This window comes from Equus caballus, chromosome 29, assembly GCF_041296265.1.
Source record: "Equus caballus isolate H_3958 breed thoroughbred chromosome 29, TB-T2T, whole genome shotgun sequence".
In the NCBI taxonomy this organism is placed as follows: Eukaryota; Metazoa; Chordata; class Mammalia; order Perissodactyla; family Equidae; genus Equus; species Equus caballus.
In genome coordinates, this window is record NC_091712.1 from 27,505,047 (window position 1) to 27,532,290 (window position 27,244).

The window sequence follows — 27,244 nt, forward strand, 5'->3', positions numbered from 1 at the left end:
GAGCTTCCATGTGCATGTGCTGATCCAGCCTCTACCTCCTCTACTGCTCTGGGCCCCAGGAGGCTGAACTGGAAGGCAACATCAATATGCTTCTTTGCCTTCTAGTTTATGGTTGGCTTTGGCTGATGGGGAGCATCAGCAGGAGATTCATGCAGAGAGAAGAGGCTGTAAGATCACCATGGGCTAGCTGCTCCCCTTTACTAAATGTTCCCCTTTTATCAAGTAGCCCTCTTTGACTCCAGGTTCAGGCAACTATTCCCTCCACTCAGTCCTTTGAACTAAGGGTGATAAAAGCCCCCACTCTAACTTTCCTTTGTGGTTTCCCTATGCATACTAGTTCCCTAATAGATAATCCCTTTATTAAAGCATTCTCAAATTATGCGATATCAATGTACCATCTATTTCTTGCCAGGACATTGACTAGTACAACATCTGATGAAATCTTGAAATCTCCTTGGTGAATAGATTGCTATCAGAGGAATATCAATGAGAATAATATTCCCAGCTTTCTGCTATTTTCGCATATAGTTAAACCATAATTATTTTTTCCCTTTTTAGGGAAAGGGAATAGTTTTGATAACACAAGTATCATTTCAGTTTATTTAAAAAAAAACACTTCCAATGGAAATATAATGTTAAATATGAATTATTTTTAAATGTTGAACTCATCAAAGGTTTGTCTAAACAGTCTGGTCACCAGAACATTCATTTTTGCAAGAATAAAAGGGCTTCAAATCTCAATTGCTATTGATTTCTCTGCCTAAAATTGTAAACATCTCGGAACCCTTATTCCTACAATATTTAAACATGTGCAAGCCTCTCAAACCAAACGAAATAAAGGATCCTATTTTGTCCTACATCCCACTCTAAATGCCAACTTTTTGAAAGTTGTCTACAATTGATTTCTCTCTTCGCCATTTTCCATTGTCTCTACAAAAGACTGACTTCAGCATTCTGACCTTCCACTCCACAGCAAGTTCTCTTGCCAAGATCACCAAAAGCATTTTCGCTTTTCCCCAACTGTATTTTTTAGGCCTAATCTTACACGATCTCTCAGAAATATTCCAACCTGTGAATACTCTCCGATACTTAAGGCTTTCTACTTTTGATTTAAGATCATCACTCTCATTGTTGTCCTCCTTTGACCACATCTCAGTGTCTTTCAATGTTTAGCTTTTCTTAACTGTCCTTTAGATGTGCCCTAGGATTCTGTCTGTACTTTATCTTTTTCCTCTCTGTATTATCTCATCTACACCCACAGCTTCAGTCATCGGGTGCTGATGGCCACGTATCTTTACATGCCTTGCTTTACCTCTCCCCTGAGCTCCAGTTCTATTTCTAAACACATTCTGAACATTTCCATGTGGCTGATTCACAGATAGCACAAATACAACATGTCTAAAAATCAAGCCACAATCTTCTCCTAAAAGAGCCTTCTCCTCCTGTTTTCCCTAGCCCAGGAAATGGCACCTTAGCTGTCCTATTGCCCAAATCAGAAACTTGGAAATTATTCTTGATTACTTTCTCTTCCTGTTCATTTAAATATTTCTTAAATCTATTTATAGTCTTTGCCTCACATCATTATCTAATCAATCCCTTTATATTTCAATTGCAACTTCTCCTAACCAGCCCCCCTTCCTCACTCCAATCCGTTCCACGTACTACTTAAACAGTTGTGTAGCACTGGCAGGATGATAGGTGAGGATTCTCCAAGATCTGGTCCCTGTTTATCTCTCCAAGCTTATTTCTACATTTCTCACCACGAACTCCACTCTAGTTATACAAAATATGCTTCAGTCAAACAACTTTTCATCTATTCTTGGAACATTCTTCACTAGAATCAAATTTCTCTACTTTACTTGCCTAATGACTACTTGTCTTTCCAAATTTGGCTCTGCAATCACTTTTCTTATTAAAATTTCAGACTCCCTGGCACCATAGTTAGGGAGTACCCTATGGATTTAATAACACTGTGTTTATCTCTGTCACAGAGCTTATCACACGGTATTCCTACCTATCACTTACTAATCTCCTTCAGTAATACATAATGCATCTACAACCTGAGCTGATGCAACTCCATATCTTCAACAAGTGAGCCCAGAAAAAAACTATCATGCCTTCATTTGTTCAGTAAACTGTTATCATTGGATGCCCTTATTCTATAATTTTGCTCTAACATTTTGTCCATAGTTTATTTTCACACAATTTTCCCTAGAGAGTCATAACTCAATTAAATATCTTAGAGATGGATAGAAGCAATTCTTTCATGATACCAGCCTATTCCTAATGTGGGCTTATTTTCCTTTGGGAGCAGAACTTCATATATTACTGACTCATCAAATACCAATTTTCTAACAAGCATCTAAAAGTATAAGATACAGTACTTTCCTAAGCTTCTCTTTAAATAGCATCGTTATTTGAAGTCAAACATCATATGACTACATTGAACTTAATATGATTTCTATCAGCCAAATTACATTAGAGCTCCGATGGGAAAAGGGATAAGTAATTTGGCAGGCTTTCTCTTCTTCATTCACTTCCATTTGTTTACCTTGTCTCTTAGAAAATATTATAAGACCTGACAAGTTCACTTTAGTACAGAAAGAATATACAGGTAAGAAATAATAGGGAGATAAAAAGCCAATCGCTAAGCCTAAACCAGGAAGAGAAGTTCACTGATTTGAGGCTAAACCTTTAAACATCCAAAAACTGTCTTCCTTTTTCTTCACTCATCTTCACTCCTTTTCCAATAGTTATCATAATTCCAGATGCCCACGCCAAACAGCGCACTGAAATAGCCTTATATTTCTTTCAACGTTTCCTTCTTACAGTTACATTCCAAACTCCTCCAAAAAAATGTGGTCATTAACATATGGCTTATGGAGCCCCGTAACATAAAACCAAGCAAATAAACAATTAAAAAAATGTCAGTGGTACTTTGACTCCACCATAATTATGTGCTCACCTTAAAGATCTATCTAATTGCTTCCTAACTAACACTCTTCCTTCCCTTATCTGACATAAACTAATCATAATAAAAATAGAAGGTATGGAATGCAGGGTTGGGATGTTACATGTATTCTCTCAAACTCTCTCAGCCCTGTAAGGTAGGTTTTACACAGATGATGAGACTGACTCCAATAACTTTCCCAAGACTGCATAGGTAGCAAGTGACAAGGATGAGATTCAAACCCATGTCCCTAGGATTTACCATTCCATGTACTCTTAATGACATAACATCTACCCAGGTAGTTGTCCAGAGCCAAACTCTAATACATCTATTCACTAAAATGGATATTTGCCCATAGTGCTTTTCTTGAGCCATCTTCATAAACATCTATGGTGGAAAGAAAGTAAAATTACACATCTTCAATCCATTTCCACAAATATTTGTTAAAAAAGATAACAAATACATAGGAGCCTCCCCCATATGAAGGATCCAGATATAAATAAAAAGAAAATCAGTAAGTTTAATAGAGATTAGTATGACTACAAATAGAATGTTCCCAGAAATGTTAAGCAAGGGCTACATGCTTTGTTTAGTAACAAAACACGAACAACTGTGTTATTGATGATACAATCATGGTAAGACTCCAGAGAACTTTGTTTTATCTGTCAAGCTCTCTCTATCATTTCCAAATGGCGTTTCTTCCCTGGCACACTGAGTTAGTGAAAATAACTCACAGCAGCTGGATTCATCTTCATTAAAGTGACAGTCAGGCACTCCATCACATAGCAGGAGGGATGGGATACACTCGTTGGTAGAGCACTGGAATTCCATTTTCCCACAGAGCTGAGATGGGGGGCTGAGAGAACAATCCATCTCATCAGATCCATCTATGCAATCTTCCTGTCCATTACATTTCCTGGAGAGAGGGACACACTGAAGTGTGTAGACACAAGAAAATTGATCAGCTTCACAAGGTGACGGCTGTGTGGTGACAGGACCTAAAAAGAAAGCAAGTCAAGTCATTTTGGCATTAGGAGAGTTCTCTTTCTGTCCAGTGTTGAAATATAACAGGAGACATTTATTTTGGATAAGCATGAAATATTTCAGTAATTTAAGTAAATTAATTTCCAATTACCAATAATATAAACTCTATAAAACATATAAACATGATTAGAGAATATGCCTTATCTTCTTAACCTCAGAAACAACATTCTTAGAAAGGGCATCATTGTTATGAAAAATGATACTTTCAAATTAGAGAAGAAATTTTGATTCATGTGTCTTAAATTTGACCACTAAATCAAATTTTCCTTGAGAGTAAAGATACTTTTACATGGTAAGTTAGGTACTTTGGAAAGCTGCACTCACAATTTTAGAATTCAAGGGAATCGTCATTATGTCAGTATACAGTTTATTAACTGCCTCTTAATGGCCTCCGCTTAGAGAATTTGGCTCCTGAGACTCTGGTCAAGGTTGAGTCGCAGAAGCAGAGGTCTGCTATGGTTTTGTTGCCCCGCACTTTGCCTTTGGGTCTTGATTACAGCTCAAAGGCCATGTGCTCTCATATCTGAAGTGCAGATAAAATCATAGTTTAAGCCAGGACATTGGACTAGCAGAAATCTTGAAGAAAATGTTATTCAAACCCAACCAACTCATTTTACAAATGAAGATCCTGAGCGCCATACATTTTAAGTGTCCAAAGATACAATGCCAGTTGAAATAAACTTTTGTCACATGAAACTACTCTTCAGCAGTGAGTTAAGTCAACTTGAAGTCAAAACTTCCAGCATGAGCAAAGAGTGTTGACTAGCTGCTGTTTGTAGAGGTCAGAGAATATATGTGAATACACAAGGTTGTACTAATTTGCTGGAATATTAGTGGAACTGTTTGCATTCTCTATATTGTCTGTCTCTGTGACAGTTGTTGATGAGCTCATCAAAATATTAAGGGAAAAAAATAGTAGTTGGAACCAGTTGAGGAATAGTTTGTTTTTCATTCTTTACATTTTTAAACTACTTTTATTTATGGATTATATGAGAATGATTTTATACATAAAGATGGTGTTGTGAATTCATTTTAAAAAAGAAATTTGAAAGTTCCTTTCACTCCCTAGTGGTGATATATCTAGAATAGATTTAGACTCAAACTCTATGATCAAAGCCATGTATCTGAGATATATGTGGTGGTGCTTAGAGATTCTTTGTTCATGGAAACCAGTATATTTAACTGGGGGAGGGTAAACACTTCGAGGTATTAGTACCATGTTCTTATCTAAGTCCCTAAGATCATAGGAGAAAATACAGCTGCAGTGTTCCAATGTAAACATTCTAACTTCAAACTAAGAAAGTAAAGTGGATTTAAATTTATATATATATATGTAAATAAATATATATATTTTTTCGATGTTTAACCATGGTCAAATAAATAGTTTCTCTTCATTCTTTTCATCAGATTAATCTCACATTTAAGGAAGGTAAGAGATGCTTAATTTTATTTTTTTCTAAAATATTTTATGCACTAAACTTTTATCTTATGAAATCACCAAAGGTAGCAAAGGTTGAATAAACTTTTTGCATGTGATGAAAATCTAGAACCTTTCGTTAACCATTTCGTTAGTAACACACCTATTACTTAGCTATGTTATTAACCTTTTCCTATAAACGAGGGAAATAATTTTCTCTATTCCAAACAGCACAAATTCCTCATGTTTCTGACTTTATTCAAAATGGTGTGTGTGTGTGTTTGTTCCTTTATATTTTTTTCTCATATTAGATATGCAAAAATAAAATTCTCTCTTTTATTTGGAGGTAGGAATTCCATTAAATTCCACGATCATTTATATCAAAAGGTATTCAGAACTCACATGTTCCTGGCCCTTCTTTACAAGGAAGCTGGTGGGCTTGTACTGCCTGTAGTGGATTCTGTCTTGTGCTGCCCAAATTCTTCTATCAAGATTAGGAGGTTCATTCTGCCAGCTGCTGGGAGGTTACCTGAAGACAGCTTACGGCTGAGTCTGGCTCCAGGAATTTCCCTTTAAAGTTGCATACCTCTCTAGGAACAGCTCCATTCATTGACTGGTGAACTGGAGACAAGATGGCCCAGTCTCCGTGCTTCAATTTGGGACGTCTATGAAAGGGCCAGTACAGCTCCAGAACTCCCCATGGCATCAGCTGAGGCCCCCTATTGCATCTGCATCACAGCTCAGCCCTCCCCCTGCCCAATCCTGCTTCCTTCACTTCGCAGCGTGTGTTCTGGGGAGAATTTTCGATACATCTGGTACATGGGAATCTGTGCCACAGAGTCCACTTCCCTGGGAACCCGACCTAAGATACTACCCAACTATCAAAATGCATCCTGTTTTAATTCAATTCCCCCAAAACCACTTCTCAAATTTTCCACCAAAATAGTTCTCATGTAAGAGGAACATGAACTTGCACCCCCAGGGAGAGTCTAAGTTGCCCCTTAGCCAGAAGCAGCGCTCCATAAGTTCAACATTTCTTTTAAGTGTCTTGTTTTATCTAATTAAAATTCCGTATTCTACTACATAATGCATCCAAGCTTTTTAATATAAAAGACTTCCTCCAGGTATTCAAATAAAATGAATACTCCTAGAAGATGTGAAGATGTACTATGTCTATCTTCTGAATTGAATGCATTCTGCTGCATATCCTCTTTGAGAAGTTAAGAAAGTTTTCCTAAAAATTTAATATCAATGTATTTATTCTTGGGTGTCATCCATGGAGTTACCTTATTATTACAGATAATGTCCTTATCATAGAATTCTATAAAAAATGAACAATATTAATTATTCTTTTTTATAACCTGAAAAATCTTAACACTACCTTAAATGCATATTACTAACTGAAAAAAGTCAATCTTAAAAGGCTACATATTGTCTGATTCCAACTACATGATACTCTGGAAAAGAAAAAACTATAGATACAGTAAAAAGATCAGTGCTTGCCAGGGACTGGGTGAAGAAAGAGATGAACAGGTGGAACATGGGATTTTTAGAGCAGTGAAACTATTCCATATGACACTGTAATGGTGTATACATGCCATGCCACAGACTGAATGTTTGTCCACTCCCAAATTTCATAGTTGAAATCTAATTCCCAGTGTGATGATATTTGGAGGTGGGGCCTTTGGGAGGTGATTAGGTCAAGAGGGTGGAGCCCTCAAGAATGGGATTAAAAAAAAAGTGGCTGGAGAAAGTTCCCTTGCCCCTTCCACCTTGAAAGGACACAGAAAGAAGGCACCATCTATGAGAAACCAGTTTCTTACCAGACACCAAATCTGCCAGTGCCTCGATCTTAGACGTCCTTGTCTCCAAAAATGTGAGAAATAATGGTTGTGGTTTGTAAGGTACTCAGTCTATGATTTTCTGTTATAGCAGCCCAAACAGATTAAGACACACCACTATACATTTGTTAAAACTCAGAGAACTTATAACACCAAGAGTGAACCCTAATGAAAACTACGGACTTTGAGCGATAGTGATGTGTCAATGTTGGATCATCGATTGTAACAAATGTACCATCTGATGCTGAAACATTGATCATGGGGGAGGCTATGGGTGTGGAGGGAGATGGTGTACAGGAACTATCTGTAATTTCCACCTAATTTTGCTGTAATTTCTGTAATTTCCACCTAATTTTGCTGTAAACCTAATACTGTTCTAAAAAATACAGTATATATGTGTGTGTGTGTGTATATATGTATGTATTTCTGTAAATCTAAGCACCAATATCCCTGAGAACCTATATTCTATCTTGTACCTCATATTTGATGCTTTTCTTTTGAAATTTCTGTTCTAGCTTCTCCAAATCCTTTTTAAATTCCAATATTTAAAATACACAATGTTTTAATAAATGGAGTTTATATTGGTCAGGTATGTTTCTTACCATGCCGAATGAGCTGCTTAGTTAGGTTGTTTAAAACCAATGGAATTGATGTGCAAGGGCAGTGAATGAGGAAGGAAAATGGCCTGAGGTCAGTCCTAACCATAGTTAGCTTCCTTGGATATACACGTTGTTGCTCATTTATACGAGAGAGTTACTCTACGAGACAATGCAGCATGATCACTGCAAAAGTAAAACCTACCTCAGAAAAGCCAACTGAAATAGCACAGTCAGCGTTGGTAGTGTCGTCTTCATATACCCCAAAGGGCACAGTTAGAAGAGAAAGGATGAAAGAAAGAAAGAAAGAGAGATTGAGGGACACTCAAAAATGGTGACTGTAACATAGGAAGAGAGAGAAGGAGGAAAGAAAGACACACCAGGAAAATGCAGATTCATTTTGACAATATGAGTCATTATATAACTTAAAGGTGTTTTCTTGTTGTTCTTAAGTCAATATTTCTTAGACTGTATCTGATCAGGGGTACCGTGTAGAGCTGATACTGGGGGCAGGAAGAAGAAAGAGACTGCTATGAAAACTTAGTACACTTACACACACACACACACTAATACATTATATCATATTAGCTTTAGGGGAATGTTTCTCAAATGGATCACAAGTCTCAAGTGTGTTGGAATCAACAATACTGTGTATCTTATACTATACATTTGCAGTTGATTTACTCTTTGTATGCTGGAGCTGATTCAAGGCTGTACCAACAATAAAGTTAGGCTGACTCATTTGTATCCTACTAAACGTGCTTCCTCCAGTAGCTATCATCTGGAAATTGTACATCCATCACTGCTCTCTTGTCTATATTGCATAAGTCATATGACGAGCGCATGAGTGTTACCTCTCACGTGTTTCAACAGAAAATAGGTTAAGAAATGCTGCTTTAGAGTATAGCGGATTTGTATGCAAGTTAGTTTTGGGAAAAGTTACTAATCAAAGCTATACTAGTGCCATCAAGAAACTGCAGCTGCATCATGGCAACAGAGTCTTTGCCAGGTCTTTACCCATTTTTTTCTCAGAGCTGTGATCTCACATTAAGTTTGGACTTTCCAAGTCAGAGCTGGAGAAGTTTTAACTTCCCTTTGAGAATACAGTGACATCTTAACACCCAGCAGAGTTAATGGCACAAGGTGGGTGTTCAATAAATATTTCTTAAATTGATGGATAATTAATCAATGGTTTAAATAGTACTTTTACTTTCCCTGATAATTAATATGGGGTTAAATAACAAAAATGAATAAAATAAAGAATGTATTGACTAATTCACTATTTCCATTGATTTAATAAACCTCAAAAGTAATAGGGCAGATCAGAAAAGTAGAAACTGTAAAGCTCTTTTAAAAAGTAATTTTCTGATGTATTTGAATATTAATCTATAATATAGTATCTAAAGTTATCATTCATTCATATCAATACTGTGGGATTTTACCAACTGTTTCAGAAGTTTGATGGAATTTTACATGAAGGGCCTTTGCAAACAAAGCCATATATAAATGTATAAGAATAAATTTGCCCTTTTTGTTTCATAATAAATCTTAGGGAAGGGAAAAGGAAAATATTTTAGAAAAAACTCCAGCAGGGATAAAAGGTTTAGGAATTGGCATTGTTAACTAACTAATTTTCTCCTTCCCAGTAACCAAGACATTCCTCTGATTACCACATTCTACTTCATTTTGTACTACGTCCACTGTTATGATTTCTGACATTATGGGTGTTTCCTTGTCCTCCTACAAGAAGTTGAGTTTCATTGTTCACTTAGTTTGGGCAGCAGTTGAAATATCTTTCTTATAGCAACAAAAATTATTTCATACAGATAATTTATAGTGAAATGCAATGAAACATTCTCATGAATTTCATATAAGTTCAATAAAAGCCTAAAGTGTCCAAGGACAATCTGATGGATTTTTATCTTTATGATTAATATGTTTAGTGAAAGCAAAATTGATTGCCTTTTTTCAAAGGAAAAAAGTATGTGCAAGGAACTTCAGTTTTAAAGAGCGGGAGTTAAGCTCTTGCCAAATATTGCCATACTCAATGAAGTATATGATAAAATGCTCATTGTAAAATATAATGCATCAGCTATAAATAAGTAATTGTCTCTGGCAGGTATTTCATCAAAAACATTTAAAAATATCGCAAAAAGCTATGGGGAGGGAGAAGATTATCATTTTTCAACTTTGATTCCTAAGAACTCTTGGTTTGAGGTTATTTTGTATTATAATTTTTTCTTTATATTTTCTTAAGTCCCTTCATAAAGTATAAAAATATTCCTTTTCAAATCTAAAAATTAGTCATTTCTAATGTGGAGTTATAAGAGACTCATTCTGATCTTCTTATTTAATTTCAAAATCTAATAGATTAAATATTCCTGGAAAGATGGAATGTGACCTTGTTTGGACAAACAGCAATAGAAGAGTCCGGTATACATAGAGAAGTGTGGGGAGTAGATGATGAATCAGGAGGGCTTGTTTGTCTTGTCAGAAGGGCTCTGCAAAAGAGAAAAGTCGAAAGTCTGATAGAAGGGATCAAAGTAAAGGAAATGTAAAAGCTTCCAGAAGTTGAATCCAATGAGGAAGCTGATAAATATCTGAGAACAGAGGCCAAATAGAAAGTGATAATGATTTTCAAAGTGAATAGCTGCAGCTAGCCAAGGCTAAAGCTAAAATAAATGTAGGAGAGAGCTGAGAGAAAAACAGGATTCACGTAGACATATACATAGGCATCTATATACGTACATATATGTACAGGTACACACAGGGAGCTTATTCACTAGCAATAGAAAGGTTGGAGGCTGGACAGTGGACATTGGGCAACATAAGTGGGAGAAAAACATGAGACTGTGGTGGAGGGATGTATGAGTTCTTTCTCCCCTGGCACAAACGGAGGCTGCAGACTTGAAAGAAAATCAAGAATATATTTACTGTATCGGGGAAAATTAAGAGCTGAAGAAACAGAATTGTGGTAAGAGGCCCCCAAAGAGTTATCACTTTTATTCAACATCGATATTTGCGATGATGACAGGAATTCCTTCCCAACTAAAAATAGTGATAGCGCTGCAAATGGCTGAAATCGCATAAATGAAGAATTTTCTACCTTCATATAACTCAAAGTAATCTAAAACTTCAGTGAATGTGGAAACATATATAAAAGTATGAAATATTAGAGTGGTTGCTGGTCATTTCTTTCTTGTCATGAGGCCTAGAACTCAGAGAGACCTCAGTGGATTACAGATTCATTCCTGTTTTATCATTTCCAGCTGTGGCTATGTGGTTCCTGGTCTGACATATCTATGCTGGTGTGGCCTCTAGTATATGCAATGTTGGACCAGGTTATGTACTTGGCCTAATTTAATGCTATTGTTCACTGATAGCCCTATTCCATATTAACTGCAACTTTATTTAATACTTAAAAGAATTTCTTAAATGCTGAATTCTTGATTTCTAACTTTGGGGACAACATTATTAAGTACATTCTTCTTTTTATTTATGCTTTGCACTGCTTCCAGTATACATTTCCCAAAAGAAGACTACTGCTCAAAAATGATTCTCCTGTAAGGCTACAGGATTAAGTCCCTTGTCCTCACAGGATCACGTGCCATTGTCCTGTTGGTATTCTGTGACCTGATACCTGATTCAGCTTCACCTAATATTCTCCCCAGAAAACCTAAAACTGAAGAGGAAATAACGAATATTTCACATATGATGGTATTATACACTTTGCTGGCTGGGATGGGGCCAGGAAAAAGAACATCATTGTCAATCCTATGGGTGGGAAGCTTGTACTCACAGAAATTATGAGTGGGTGTTTTGGCGCCAACTAGTAGATCTTTGTCTTACTGTAGAAGGCTCGAGAATAAAGAGTGGGAAGCAATATCTCCATCACACACTGTGAGTACATACATTTGGAGGAAATCTAAAGAGTTTAGGCAATCTGTCTGTGAGGGAATATTATTCAATTTTATGCACACTTTGGGAACATCCATTCTACGTGTCTCAGGAAGGTCAAAGAAGAGATACATGATTTACTGAGGTAAGAAGTAGAGAAGACCACACAACAGTCAAATATAATTCTATGGTGGTCTTTCAGAGACATCTCAGATGTAATGTCTTGACTACCTCTAAGCTCCAACCAAACAGAGAAGGTATCTGTGATACCATAACTTTCATTTAACAGAGCACTGGCACTAAACATAAGGACAAATATAGCTACATTTAATAGAATCAATATTACTTTTGGGGAATATGAAGAAGTAGCTTTACCTAAAGTTTGGAGTGTTGCATATGATTGTATCATTATTATTTTTAAAACCACGTAGCTTTTAGGACTGATTTCTGCCTTTCTTATAAAATAATTAAAAGTGGTTATTTTAGCGTTTGGGTTAACTTGACCCATATGGAATCCTATAGGAGCCATGCCTAACTAATACCTAACTAACATTACATTAATTATATTACAATCAGAAAGAGCAGGAAGGGCAAAAAGCAAGGTCTAGATATTTTGGAAGTTGGACGACCTCCTAACTGATCAATCATGTCTCCATCCAGCAGAGATGACCCAGCCATGGGGTCATTCCTTTGGACTCCTTTTCAACAAAACCTGGTTATTTCTCTAACCCCGTGTTTTCTATTTTGAGCAAGTTAATATTAGTGAAAATGATAACTCATACATATAAACCCATTTACTCTTTGTCAAGCCAAGCAAGCTGCTTTTTATTTTCTATTTTCCCATTTCCAACTATTTCCACAAAAAGCAACCAGTCTTCTCTGGGTCAAATGTTCTCATATGTCAATAAGATGCCATTAGGAAAACTGGTTATTCTGTTGAAGTCTTTTTCAATTAAAAAAATATTTTCTTAAAACAGATTTTTTTAGTGAAGCACTGTCACTTTCTCATTCTATTTCTTAGGCAACAAACAAACAAGGTTATTTTCATAAAGTCTGGATGTTTCCCAGATAATAACATGTTCCAAGGAATCAGGAAACCCATAATAAAAGTAGACTCTAATCACCCAGGAGAACAAAACAGGGCCAGATTGACCTTGGCTATGAAAGCTCCCAGAATCTCTCAGGCACACTTGGCCCGGTGAAACATTCGGCCTGCTGAGTATTTCTAAGCAAAAAGAAAAGAGTCAGAAAAGGTGATGATAATTTCCAAAACTGACTAGGAATTTAGGAATTGATTATTGTTTCCACATGGTAGGGAAATTCTAAGTCACCATCCCATGTTTTATTTTACATATATACTACATTACATATAAAGTATATATTAAATATATATTTACGTGCTATATATACATAAATATGTATGCTTATATGGTAAATATTATTCGCATAATTGCATTCACCTTTCAGAGTGTTGGGACAATGATTTGTGGTTTATTTTCAGGTCCAGTATGAGGCACTTGTCTAATCTAGGCTAATGGAGTATAGTTCATACTGGGACTGTTTTTTCCATGGCTGTCATTTGGATTTATCCCCCCTAATTCAACAAAATTCTTTCCAGCCTGATGAAAAGAAGCAAGTAAGAACTGCCTCACAGTGCTACAGTTAAGCTTCTCCAGAGGTAATCAGAGGGAATCCAGGTCTTGCTATCATAAGCCTGCTTGGTAATAGTTTTTAATGCCATTTTCTGGTTCTTCTGTTTTTTCCTTCAAATTTAATATTCCTTCCAGGAGTAAAGAGGAATTGTCCCATCCTTTGACAAACTGTGAGGACTTCATGACCTGCAATAATAGATTTAAAACCTAATAATATTCTATAAGCCAATAAGTAAATCAGGATTGACTGGTAATCATTTTCTTTCGTCTTTTGGACATTCATCACTATTCATTTTAATATGAGGCCCATGAATCACTAACTGAATCCAAAGTATCAAAATGACCCATGCATTAAAACTACGTTTTAAATAATATATCTACAATTGCTATAATGTTACTTCTAGTATAAAATGGATATCTACTCTGTATCATATACGGACTTGAAATTTATTTTAAAATTTTTCTCAATCAACCTAAAAGTTAAAGATCATTCATTCTCACTAAAATTCTTTTAAAAAACAGAATAATGACAGTTGGAATTTTTCAGTCTAGGGGAACTAAAAATGACAGAAAGCAAGCTCCACATATCACAAAATACCGTGGAAGATATGTTACAGGAGAGCTGCAAACTTAAGGCTAAGAGAATCTGGAACAGAGCCTGGCTTCCTGTGGAGAGGATTAAGAATAAATTCTTGAAGAAGGCGGCTTTTGCTCTGCCCTTGAAAGTGGAGAAGGATTTACACAAGAGGAGATAAAGGGCAGGGCGTTCCCAGCCAGAGAAGCTTTAGAACTAAAGTGATGGAGATGAGAGAATATGGGTGTGACTGGAGAAAGGCAAGAGGTTCTATCTTAAGGGATCATTTCACAGACAGAGACAGATAGGAGTTGTACTGGAGTGTAAGAAACTTATTTAGTAGGCAATTGAGAGCCTCTAAGCATTTTTCTTCTTTATAAGTTGTGTGAATTTGTGTATTTTGATTAGTTTCTCTTTTATTGGCTCTCACCAGTAGAGTAGAGATAGAGAATTTATTTTTCTGGTCAACTTTATAATTTGGTCCATATATTGCAGACTATTCAAACTTGATTATGATAAAAAAGAGAAGAAGAGGAATGGCCATTACCCAGAGATGGATGATGTGGAAACTAGATATGAAAAAGTAACTAAGGAGACTTTGAAATGTGAATGTATGACTGGAGCCTGGTCAATGGTATACTTCCAACTAGCACTTTTAATTTTGAGAGAGTGACACAGGGATAATTAGAGGTTGTTCATAGTGATGGCAGGGGAGTAGATAGCCCAGCTTCTAAAGCAAGTATTCAAAGGCAGTGGAATTATCAAGTTTTACCTTCTGATTTAGTCAGTCTTACTTGCTGCTCACTCATTCTTCTGTCTTTGATTCTCAGTTTTCCATTTGATTTTCAGAGCTATCCAATATTTTTTCAGTAAACTTATTTTCTGCTTAAGGTGGCCCATATCAGATTCTTTTGCTTGCAATAAAAAATTATTTTTGTTATTGTGGGAATGAGATGCAAGGTCTACTATTCTGGAACTTATGCTATAATAGGGCCTAGAACATTAATTTTGCTGTTATATATATGTCAGCAAATTAGGTAAATGAATTAGGCAGCCATTATAGAGATTTCTATAAGTAATAAGAAGGGCTTGAACCAGAATTTGAGCAGTAAAATGGAATTGGGGGGGGCGGGCAAAATCTATAGAATTTGCTGCCTTAGGTATGTTTAGAATAAGTAAATGGAGGAGTAAAATAACTGGTTTCAAAGTGGATATCTAATGGATAGACGATCCAAACAGAAGATCATAAGGAAACATTGAACTTAAATGACACATTAGACTAGATGGACTTAGTAGACAGATTCAGAACATTCCATCCAAAACCCACAGAATACACATTCTTTTCAAATGCCCATGGAACATTCTCCAGGATACATCACATATTAGGCCACAAAACAAGTCTCAATAAATTTAAGAAGATTGAAATAATACCAAGCATCTTTTCTGACCACAGCTGTGTGAAACTAGAAATCAACTACAGGAAGAAAATTGGAAAAACCACAAGTATGTGGAGATTAAACAAAATGCTACTGAACAATGATTGGGTCAATGAAGAAATCAAAAAGTACCTGGAGACAGATGAAAATATGACATGCCAAAGTTTAGGGGATATAGCCAAAGCAGTTCTAAGAGGAAAGCTTATAGAAATACAGGCCTACTTCAAAAAACAAGAAAAATCTCAAATAAACAATTTAACAGAGCACTTAAAGGAACTGGAAAAAGAAGAAAAAAGAATAAAATCAGTAGAATGAAGGAAATAATAAAAATCAGAGGAGAAATAAATGAAATAGAGGCTAAAAATATAGAAAGAATCAATGAAACAAAGAGCTGGTTCTTTGAAAAGACAAAATTAACAAACCATTTGGTAGACTCACCAAGAAAAAAGAGAGAAGGCTCAAACAAACAAAATCAGAAATGAAAGAGGAGAAATTACAACAGACACCTCAGAAATACGTAAGATTATAGAAGAATACTATGAAAAGCTATACATCAACAAATTGGATAATCTAGAAGAAATGGATAAATTCTCAGAATCATGCAATCTTAGAAAACCGAGTCAAGAAGAAATGGGGAATTTGAATAGACCAGTCACCAGTTAGGAGATTGAAAGAGTAACATCAATGCAAAAATCCTCAACAAAATACTAGCAAACTGACTACAACAATACATTAAAAAGGTCGTGCACTACAACAGAGTGGTATTTACTGCAGGGATGCAGGGTTGGTTCAACATCCTCAAATCAATCAATGTGACATGCCACATTAACAAAATGAAGAATAAAAATCACATGCCCATCTCAATAGATGCAGAGAGAGCATTTGACAAGGTATAGCATCCATTTATGATAAAATTTCTGAGTAAAATGGGTATAGAAGGAGTACCTCAACATAATAAAGACTATATATGACAAACCCACAGCTAATATTCTCAATGGAGAAAAACCTGAAAACTATCCCTCTAAGAACAGGAACCAGACAAGGATGCCCACTTACACCACTCTTATTTAACATAATATTGGAAGTCCCAGGCAGAGCAATCAAGCAAGAAAAAGAAATAAATGGGATCCAAACTGGAAAGGAAGAAGTGAAACTGTTGCTATTTGTAGATGATGTGATTTTATACATTGAAAACCCTAAAGAATACATCAAAAAACTTAGAAATAATAAAAGAATATGGTAAAGTTGCAGGATACAAAGTCAACATATAAAAATCAGTTGTGTTTCTATACACTAACAATGAGAAATTAAGAATATAATCCCATTTACAATTGCAACAAAAAGAGTAAAATACATAGGATTAAACTTAACCAAGAAGGTCAAAGAGCTGTACACCGAAAACTATAAAACATTGTTGAAAGAAACAGAAGAAGAAACAAAGAAATGGAAAGATATTCCATGCTCTTGAATTGGAAGAATTAATATAGTTAAAATGTCCATACTTCCTAAAAGAATCTACAGATTCAATGCAATCCCTATCAAAGTTCCAATGACATTTTTCACAGAAATAGAACAAAGAATCCTGAAATTTATATGGAACAACAAAAGACCTTGGATAGCCAAAGGAATTTCAAGAGAAAAGAACAAAGCTGGAGGTATCACACTCCCTGATTTCAAAATATACTACAAAGCTATAGTAATCAATGCAGCACAGTACTGGCACAAAAACAGACACACAGATCAATGGAACAGAATCAGGAGCCCAGAAATAAACCCATACGTCTATGGACAGCTAATTTTTAACAAGGGAGCCAAGGGCATACAATGGAGAAAGGAAAGTCTTCTCAATAAATGGTGTTGGGAAAACTGGACACCCACCTGCAAAGGAATGAAAGTAGACCATTATCTTACACCATACACAAAAATTAAGGCAAGATGGATTAAATAATTGAATGTAAGACCTGAAACCATGAAACTTCTAGGCAGTACACTCTTTGACATCAGTCTTAGCAGCATTTCAAGTTCTGTGTCTGACCAGACAAGGGAAACAATAGAAAAAATAAACAAATGGGACTACATCAAAGTAAAAACCTTCTGCCCAGAAAGGAAACCATCAACAAAATGAAGAGACAACTTAACACATGGGAGAAGATATTCGCATACCATATATCTGGTAAGGGGTTAATATCCAAAATTTACAAAGAATTCATACATCTCAACACAACATAAAAACTAACAATACAATTAAAAAATGGGCAAAAGATCTGAACAGACATTTTTTCAAAGCAGATATAAAGATGGTCAATAGGAACATGAAAAGATGTTAAACATCACTAATTATCAGGGAAATGCAAATCAAAACTACAATGAGATATCACCTCACACTCATAAGAACGGCTATAATTAACAAGACAGGAAATAACAAGTGTTGGAGAGGATGTGGAGAAAAGAGAAGTGTCATCCACTGTTGGTGGGAGGGCAAACTAGTGCAGCCTTTGTGAAAAACAGTATGGAGGTTCCTCAAAAAATTAAGAATAGAACTGCCATATGATCCAGCTTTTCCATTGCTGAGTATTTATCCAAAGATCATGAAAACACGAATGTGTAAAGATAGATGCTCCTCTATGTTCATCGCAGCATTATTCACAATAGCCAAGACTTGGAAGCAATGTCGGTGCCCATCAAGGGATGAATGGATAAAGAAGATGTGGTATATATAAACAATGGAATACTAGTCAACCATAAAACATGATGAAATCTGGCCATTTGTGACAACGTGGATGGACCTTGAGGGTATTATGCTAAGCAAAATAAGTCAGAGGGAGAAAGTCAAGTACTGTGTGATGGCACTCATAAATAGAAGATAAAAACAACAAATAGTCACATAGAGACAGAGACTGGATTGGTGGTTACCAAAGGGGAGGGGTGAGGGAGGAGGGCAAAAGGGGTGATTAGGCACATGTGTATGGTGATGGATGATAATTAGTCTTTGGGTGGTGAATATGATGTAATCTAAAAAGAAAACAAAATATAATGATTTACATCTGAAATTTATATAATGTAAACCAACGTTACCACAGTAAAAAATAAAATTAAAAAATGTGGATATTTAGAAAAAGATACAAAAGAACTAAAAAATTAATGACATTTCCTTATGGTTATTCATAACCAAGAGGTTTTTGAGGTTTCTTTATCAACTTACGCAAAAGGTAAGAATATCCTTATTATGCAATAAGTTTTCATTAGTAATATCCTTATCCATAACCCTGAGTAAACGTGCCCATTCTTTGCCTTGAACCACAGCCTTTGTTTTCATTCCACTGTCCACCTGGGAGGGAGCTGGCACCATTAACACTGAGGCTCAGTTCTCTGTGCACCTCAGCCTGTTGTACTGGTTCACCAGAGCTGACCGTGTGAATCTCTTCCCAACTCCACCTTCAGTGATGTCACACACTGGCAACCTGAACTCAACCATGCTGGGAGTACTTACACCGAGGAAATAAGCAAATGCCACAAATTAGGGCTTCTTTTTTTTGACAGTTAGTTTACCAGCACATAAGGAAAAAGAAAAGAAATTATTTCTGTATACTTGATGCTGCCTTCAAGCCAAATGAAATCTTCTTAGAACTACAGTTCTTAGAGCTGAGAGCAGTTTACATACACTTTATACCACTTTAAACTTCGAGGTATGCATCACTATCCCAACATTTCCTTAGATTGTAAACTCCTAGAGAACTGGGGATATTATTGTATTCATATCTGTCCTTCTAATCCAAACCCAGGCAGCACACAGTAGATTCTCGACAAATATTGACTGAATGAAGCACAGACTTAGCCAAGTTCACAAATAAACCAAGTAGTGAAAAGTCTTCTGTGTCTAAATGCAATGACATTTCCTCTTTACCTGTCTGCCCCAACCCCTACAACCCTTTTAATTCCTTCGTCCTTCTCTCTGGATTCTCTCCCTTTCTGTGTCATTCTCTATGCCCTCCTTCTGCCTTCTTGATCCTCTTCTACATATCCAGCCCCATATGATCATAAAGTAGCAGAGTTGGAAGGAACTTAAGAGATCATCTATTTAATTTTCCTGATGACAAAACATGGCCTAAGGAATTAATATATACAATCTCAAAATATACATGTATTTAGTGGCACAGACATGATTTAGACTCATGTCTCCAAAATTTTAGTCCAGTTGTCATCTTTCTACCACTCAATACAGCCACACAGACCCTGTTGGACAATTCACTAATCTCTCTCTGTCTCTGTCTCTGTCTCTCTTCCCCCCCAAACAAGGGTTTGAGAACAAGACTGAAAGCAGAGTTCATTGGTGGTAGTAAAGGGAGGTACCATATAAATTCAGTGGGTGACAACTTTTACTTATTCATCTATTCATTTAATGTATTTATTTCTCTGTTCATAGGACAAATTCATTGTGTATCTATTCTATAACAAGAACTCTTCCAGGCACGTAGAATACATCATTGAAGATAACATAAATGATGAAGATGATAAAAACAGATAAACATCTCTACCTTTAAATAATTTGCATTCAAGAGAATTCACCTGTCCTGGAAATGTTCCAGAGTAATACTTGCTGTTCAAGTCCAGAGATGTGAAACGAAAATGAGAATCTGTATTCAAGAATGAGGTGAGAGCTATTGTCATATAGCAATAATAATATAAACAAGGAGAACTTGAGGGTGCCTATCCCCCTTGAATTCCTTATGAATATTATTCTTTATTTTGTTTGGCACCTTGCTAGTTGCTGTCATTTTATATTAATCAAGTCAAGATAAAAAGGGTGCCCTAGGATATATTTCTTTTCTTTGGAATCTGCATTTACTCCCTGAAGATCTATTTTCTTTCCATTCAACAAAAAGAATCTAGTTAGAAAAATTGTTCATAAAGTTAATCCCTAAAACTGGAGTTTTCTCAGCTTTTGAACACAAGGTAGCATCTCTTGTTATTTACTGTGTATTTATATAATGGAGCATCAGATTCAGTATATTTCAATTAGGAATGTTAATCAGTGGAAGACAAGATGTCTTAATGTACTTAAGAATTATTCTTAGGTTTTTCTCAATGATTCCTCATTTGCTTGAAATAGTTAATGCAACTCTTTTAGGAAAGGTACATTTCCTAAATCTTGACAATAATCATTTCATAGATGAGAAAAATCAAGTCAAATGGGTTGTAAGTGGTTTAAAGAAGATTTGAACCCAGTTCTTGATTATAAATTAGACCTCACTGTTCTCAGTTGCATTAGTTTCCTAGGGCTGCCCTAACAAAGTACCATAAACTGGAGAGCTTAAAATAACAGGCATTTATTCTTTCATAGTTCTGCAGGCCAGAAATCTGAATTCAAGGTGTTGTTATGGCCATGCTCTCTTTGAAGTCTCTAGGGCAGAGCACAGTCCATTCTTTTCTCTTAACTTCTGGTTTTGCTGGCAATCTTTGTCATTCCTTAGCTTGTAGATGCACCACTTCAATCTCTGTGTCCCTCATCACTTGGTGTTCTCCCTGTGTGTCTGTTTCTGTGCCTCTTCTCTTCATATAAGAACACCAGCCTTATTGTATTAAAGGCCAAGCCTACACCACTATGATCTCATTTTAACGTACATCTTAAATACATCTGCAAAGATCTTATTTCCAAATAAGGTCACATTCTGAGGTGCTGGAAAGGACACAGATTTTAGGAGGACACTATTCATCCACAACACCAGTAAACTCCTTTGCTGAGATAATTTGCTTCCTACCTATCACTCTCCCTCCAGTTGTGTCTATTGGCATTTGCCCTCTCATTAGACTCCTGACAAAACTATGTAGATATGTCCCATATCTTCAAGCATCTTATAATTTCTCAATCGTTGTTTCAAATATTTTACAACTTCTTAGATAGATTTAAGAGCAGCAGTGTCCTAGTGGCCCTGTAAAATGTTTCTTCACCATAGAGAAAAATGTGATCTTCCTTGTCTCAAATTATAGAAGAAAAATGGAAAATACCTCCACTCTTGGAAATCCACGTAGCTGAAGAAAACAGACTGTACTAAAATAAATACATTTCTTTGCTGACTCAGAATTGCTGGAAATGCTTTATTGCATTGAGGATGTCTCCATTTAGAAAATGTTGCCTTGGGAAATGTAGGTGGGGGAGGGGCTTCCATGATAGGGCGATCCTCTAAATGGAAAGAAAATTGTAGGTAACGTGTCATGACAAATGCCATGGTTCCATATTCCTTCACATTACGAGAGAGTGTGGTTTTTTGGTGGGGGATGCAGTGGGTGGTTAAAACAACAAACAACTTAATATGAGGTTGAGATGAAGTTTAATTAGCTGTTTTTAATCTTAAGATGTTAATCTGGACATATCAAAAAAATCTAGTCTGCTAAATGTAGAAATCTGGATGTCTTATTATTATGGAGAACATTATCTAATTAATTTGGCTGCCTTAGTTCATTTGAATCTAGACTGAGTTAACTACGGAAAGATGGAAAAAGCTAGTAGTTTTGATGGTATAGAATTTTTCACATTTTCTGGGGGTTCAAGGAAGAACAACACACATAAATGAACACTTGAAAAATATATTTAAACTTCTTTCTCTTGCTTTCTTCAATAAGCATTCATTGTATCAGGTCCTGTACTGTCAGAATTTTTGCATTTTTTTACAACTACATTTCACCAGAAAACTGTGTCCCATTCTGGGCATTGTCATTCAATAAAAATAGAAAATTTGAAGAGAAATTTATTGAAATTTGATCAATTTTAAATTGTATGTGAAAATAATGCTTCCTTTAACCAGGATTACTAGGAAATGAAGTTTTCCTTGCTGAGTGCAGACATTTAAAAGATGATTTCTACTAAGTGTTTCTGAGGCATAAATATATAATTGCTAATTTTTTCCTCCTTGAAATCTTTAAAAATTCTGTATGAAGAGTGACATCAGAAAGATGTTGGAATAGGAAATCTCCACCTTATATCCTCCCCGCTCCCAAACTATGGTCTGGCAGCCATCCATGGACAAAAGTGCCTTTGAGGGAGCTTTAGGATCCAGGTAGAAGGTTGTGAAAACCTGGGAAGCCCAAGACTAAGAAGAGCTGCTTTGAGAAGGCAGGCCCACGCCCTGGTGGCAGGTTCAGCTACCAAACAAAAGTAGCCCCATCCCTCAATGGACTCTGCTCAGTCCCATCTTCTGAGAGACCTGGGAGGAGCCAGTCAGTCTGTATGCCTAGTAACAGGCCCACTGACCTTGGATTCAACTGCAGTCCTGGAAGCACCCCTGTGACCCAGCTCCAGCCCTGCTTTACTTCAGTCAGGAGTCAGTCCTGCCCACACAGGGACCAGAAACACCCATCTGTGCCTCTGGAAGGAGGGCCACCAATGTCAGTCCCCTGTGGACCCTGAAGCTGTCCTGTGACTCAGTTTCATCCTTGCTCTGCCACAGTCCAGGGGCCGTCCTGCTCACCTAGAAACCAGCAGGAGTCATGCCTGTCTATGTCCCTGGTCATAGGCCCACTGAGCTCCACCTGACTGTGATCACTGAGCCATCCCTGTCACCTGGCTTGAGCCCTGCTGTACCATAGTCTGGAGGCAGATCTGCCCCTTCAGGGACTTGGCGAGTGCCACATGTATCAGTGAGCCCAGCAGCAGACTTGTTGGCCTTGGACCTGACTGAAAATCCTGAAGCAGCCCTGTGGCCTGAACACAGCCCTACTCTAATGATCCTAGAGGTAGTCCTGCACACCTAGGGGCCCACCCAGAGTTCTGTCAGGAGACAAACCATCCATGCTCCCAGCAACAGGCCCACCAATCTCAGATCCAACTGCAGATCTTGAAGAAGCCCTGTGACCCAGCTACAGCCCTGCTCTACAATGGCCATAGAGGCAGTCCTGCACACTTGGGGACCCACTAGAGATCCAGCAGAAGCCTACTGAGGGACTCAGTGGGAGTCACACATATCTGCATGCCTGGTAACAGGCCTGCCATCTGCAGACTCAATTGTGGATTCAGTAGTGGTTCCATGACTTGGCTCCAGTCCTGCTGGACTGTGCTCCTGAAAGCAGTCTCATATTCCTGGGAATCCAGTGGAATCACGCCTACCACACCCCTGTGGTAATAGTTGACCCAACTGTGGACCTGGCAGCAGCCATGTGACTCAGCTCCTTCTCTGCTTGATTATGATCCTGAAGGTAGTCCTATTAGTGCCGGGACCCAGCAGGTGAATGCTTTTACCTGCCAAAACTGGTCTGTAAAGCCAGGATGAGATGTTTGCTCCTTAAATGCACAGACATCAACACAAAGCTACATGGATCATGAAGAATCAGGCAAACATGATGTCACAAAAGGAAACTAATAAATATTAAGTAACTGACCACAAAGAAGTGGAGATATACAAATTAGCTGACAAAGAATTCAAAATATAGTCACGTGACACATAATGATGTTTTGGTCAATGACAGACCACATATATGACACTGGTCCCATGAGATTATAATAGAGCTGAAAAATTCCTATCACTTAGTAACATTATAGTGTTGTAGCAAGAGAAAAGATAGGAAAAAAGAAAACTGCAGAAGAAAAAGAAGAGAAACCCCAAGAAAATTCACAGGTAAGGGTGTAGCAGAAACTTATAAAGGCTTCAACAAACTCCTTAAAAAGTTTGAAAATATGGACCCTAACACCAAGAGGTTTTCAGTAATAGAGAAGAATGTTCATGGTGCATTATCCACTTACAAGCAAAAATATGATGAAAAAAAGAAACAAACCAAGCAAACCACCGTGGACATATTTCTGAAAAGGATGCCACCTCTTCAAGAAGAGCCTCAGGCAGATCCTTCAGGAGGTGTTCCAGAAGGCATTGTTATCATAGGAGATGACAACTGCATGTGTGTTATTGTCCCTAAAGACCTTCCAGTGGGACAAGAGGTGGAGGTTGAAGAGAGTGATATTGTGTAGGCCTAGGCTAATGGGTATGTTTGTGTCTTAGGTTTTAACAAAAAAGTTTAAAAAGTAAAAAAAAAAATAAAAAATTTTAAAAATAATAAAATGCTTACAGAATAAGTATATAAAGAAACAAAATATTTCCATACAGCTGTACAATGTGTATAAAAGTTTAAAAAATCACAAAAAGGTTATAAACTAAAAAAGTTATAATAAGCTAAGGTTTCTTGAAGAAAGAAAAATATGTTTAAATTAAATTTAGTGTAGCCTAAGTGTATAGTGTTTATAAAGTCTACAAAGGTGTGTAGTAATGTCCTAGGCCTGCACATTCACTCACCACTCACTCACTGACTCACCTAGAGCAACCTCCAGTCATGAAAGTTCCATCTATCGTAAGCGCCCTGTAAAGGTGTACTATTTTTTATCTTTTATACTGCATTTTTACCATACTTGTTCTATGTTTAGATGCATAAATACCTACCATTGTGTTACAACTGTCTACTATATTCAGTATAGTAGCATGCTGCACAGGTTTATAACCCAGGAGCAATAAATTATACCATATAGCCTAGATGTGTAATACACTATACTATCTAGGTTTGTGTAAGTCCACTTTATGATGTTCACACAATGATGAAATTGCCTAATACGCATTTCTCAGAATGTATCCCTGTTGTTAAGTGATGCATGACTGTAATTATTTTAAGGAAACTCAGTGAGCTAAAAGAGAACACATACAGACAACTCAACAAAATCAGGAAAACAACGGATGAACAAAATGAGAGGTTCAACATAAATTATAAAAAAGAACCAAGAGAAATAAAAAAAGAACCAAATAGAAATTCTGAGGCTGAAGAATATAATAAATGAAATGAAAAATGCGATAGAGAGCTTTGACTACAGATATGATCAATCAGGAGAAAGAATCTGTGAACTTGAAGACAGGTCATTTCAATTATCCAGTAAGAAGAGAGAAAAAAAGAGAATGAAAAAGAGTGAAGAAAGCCTATGGGATTTATAGTATATTATCAAATGAATCAATATCCGCATTATGTGTTTCCCAGAAGGAGAAGAGAATGAGAGAAAAGTAGAAAGCTTATTTAAAGAAATAATGGCTGAAAACTTCCCAAATCTTGGGAAGGATATAGAAACCCAGGTTGATAAACTTGAAAAGTCCCCAAATGTGATCAACTCAAAGAAGACTACCCAGAAACACATTATAATTAAATTATCAAAAGAAAGAATTTTGAAAACAGCAAGAGCAAAATGATCTGTCACATACATAGGAAACTCCATGAGGCTACAGGCAGACTTCTCAGCCAAATCTTTGCAGGTCAGGAGAGTGTGGGATGATATATTCAAAGTGTTGAAAGAAAAAAAAAAAACCCTGCCAACCAAGAATACTTTACCCAGTAAAGCAGTTATTCAGAAATGAAGAAGAGATGAAAACTTTATTAAACAAAAGCTTAGGGAGTTTTTTCTACCAGTAGACCTGCTTTATAAGAAATGCTAAAGGAGATTTTTCAAGTTGAAACAAAATGATGCTAATTAGTAACATAAAACCATATGAAAATACAAAAATCATTGTTTTATATAGTCAAATTCAGAATAGTCTTATACTGTAATAGTGGTCCACAAATAACCTTTAACACTAGTATAAAAGTTAAAAACTAAAAGTATCAAAAATAACTATAGCCACAATAATTTTTTAATGGATACATAATATAAAAGGATGCAACTTGTGGCATCAATAATATAAAATGTGTGTGGGAGTAAGGTAATATTGTAGAGTTCTATATACATTTGAAGTTGTTATCAATGTAAAATGGATGATTGCAACAATAAGATGTTTCATGTAAGCCTCACAGTAACCACAATGCAAAAACCTATACAGGCATATCTCATTTTATTGCTTTTCACAGATACTGCATTTTTAAAAAATTGAATAGCAACCCTGCATTGAGCAAGTCTATCGCGCCATTTTTCCAACAGCATTTGCTTACTTCATGTCTCTATGTCACATTTTGATAATTTTTGCAATATTTCAAACCTTTTCATTATTATTATATTTGTTATGGTTATCTGTGATCAGTGATCTTTGACATTACTATTGTAATTGTTTTGGGACACCATGATCCATGCCTATATAAGACGGTGAACTTAATCAGCAAATGTTATGTGTGTTCTGATTGCTCCACCAACCAGTCACTCCCCCATCTCATTCCCTCTCCTCAAGCTTCCCTATTCTCTGGGACATAACAATATTGAAATTAGACCAATGAATAACCCTACAATGGCCTCCAAGTGTTCAAGTGAAAGTAAGAGCCTCACATCTCTCACTTTAAATCAAAAGGTAGAAATGATTAAGCTTAGTGAGGAAGGAATAACTGAAGCTGAGACGGGCTGAAAGCTAGGCCTCCTGTGCCAAACAGTTAGCCAAGTTGTGAATGCAAAGGAAAAGTTCTTGAAGGAAATTAAAAATACTACTCTAATGAACATAGGAATGATAAGAAACTGAAACAGCCTTATTGTTGATGTGGGGAAAGTTTTAGCGGTCTGGATAGAAGATCAAACCAGCCACAACATTCCCTTAAGCCAAAGCCTAATCCAGAATAAGGCCCTAAGTCTCTTCAAGTCTATGAAGCTGAGAGAGGTGAAGAAGCTGCAGAAGAAAAGTTTGAAGGTAGCAGAGGTTGGTTCATGTGGTTTAAGGAAAGAAGCTGTCTCCATAATATAGAAGTGCAAGGTGAAAAAGCAAGTGCTGATGTGGAAGCTGCAGCAAGTTATCCAGAAGATCTAGCTAACATAAGTAATGAAGGTAGCTATGCTAAACAACCAATTTTCAACGTAGACAAAACTGCCTTATACTGGAAGAAGATGCCATCAGGGACTGTCC

The 27,244-nt window shown here is 36.6% G+C and overlaps 1 protein-coding gene across 1 annotated transcript in view; it reads right to left on the reverse strand.

Moving 5' to 3' along the window:
• The window catches only part of MALRD1 (MAM and LDL receptor class A domain containing 1), a 653,802-nt gene that overhangs the window by 106,230 nt on the left and 520,328 nt on the right, over window positions 1-27,244 (reverse strand). The window contains exon 35 of the mRNA XM_023631939.2: window positions 3,685-3,948. Within this exon, the coding sequence (XP_023487707.2) occupies window positions 3,685-3,948 (264 nt within the window). The remainder of the gene's footprint in view (window positions 1-3,684; window positions 3,949-27,244) is intronic.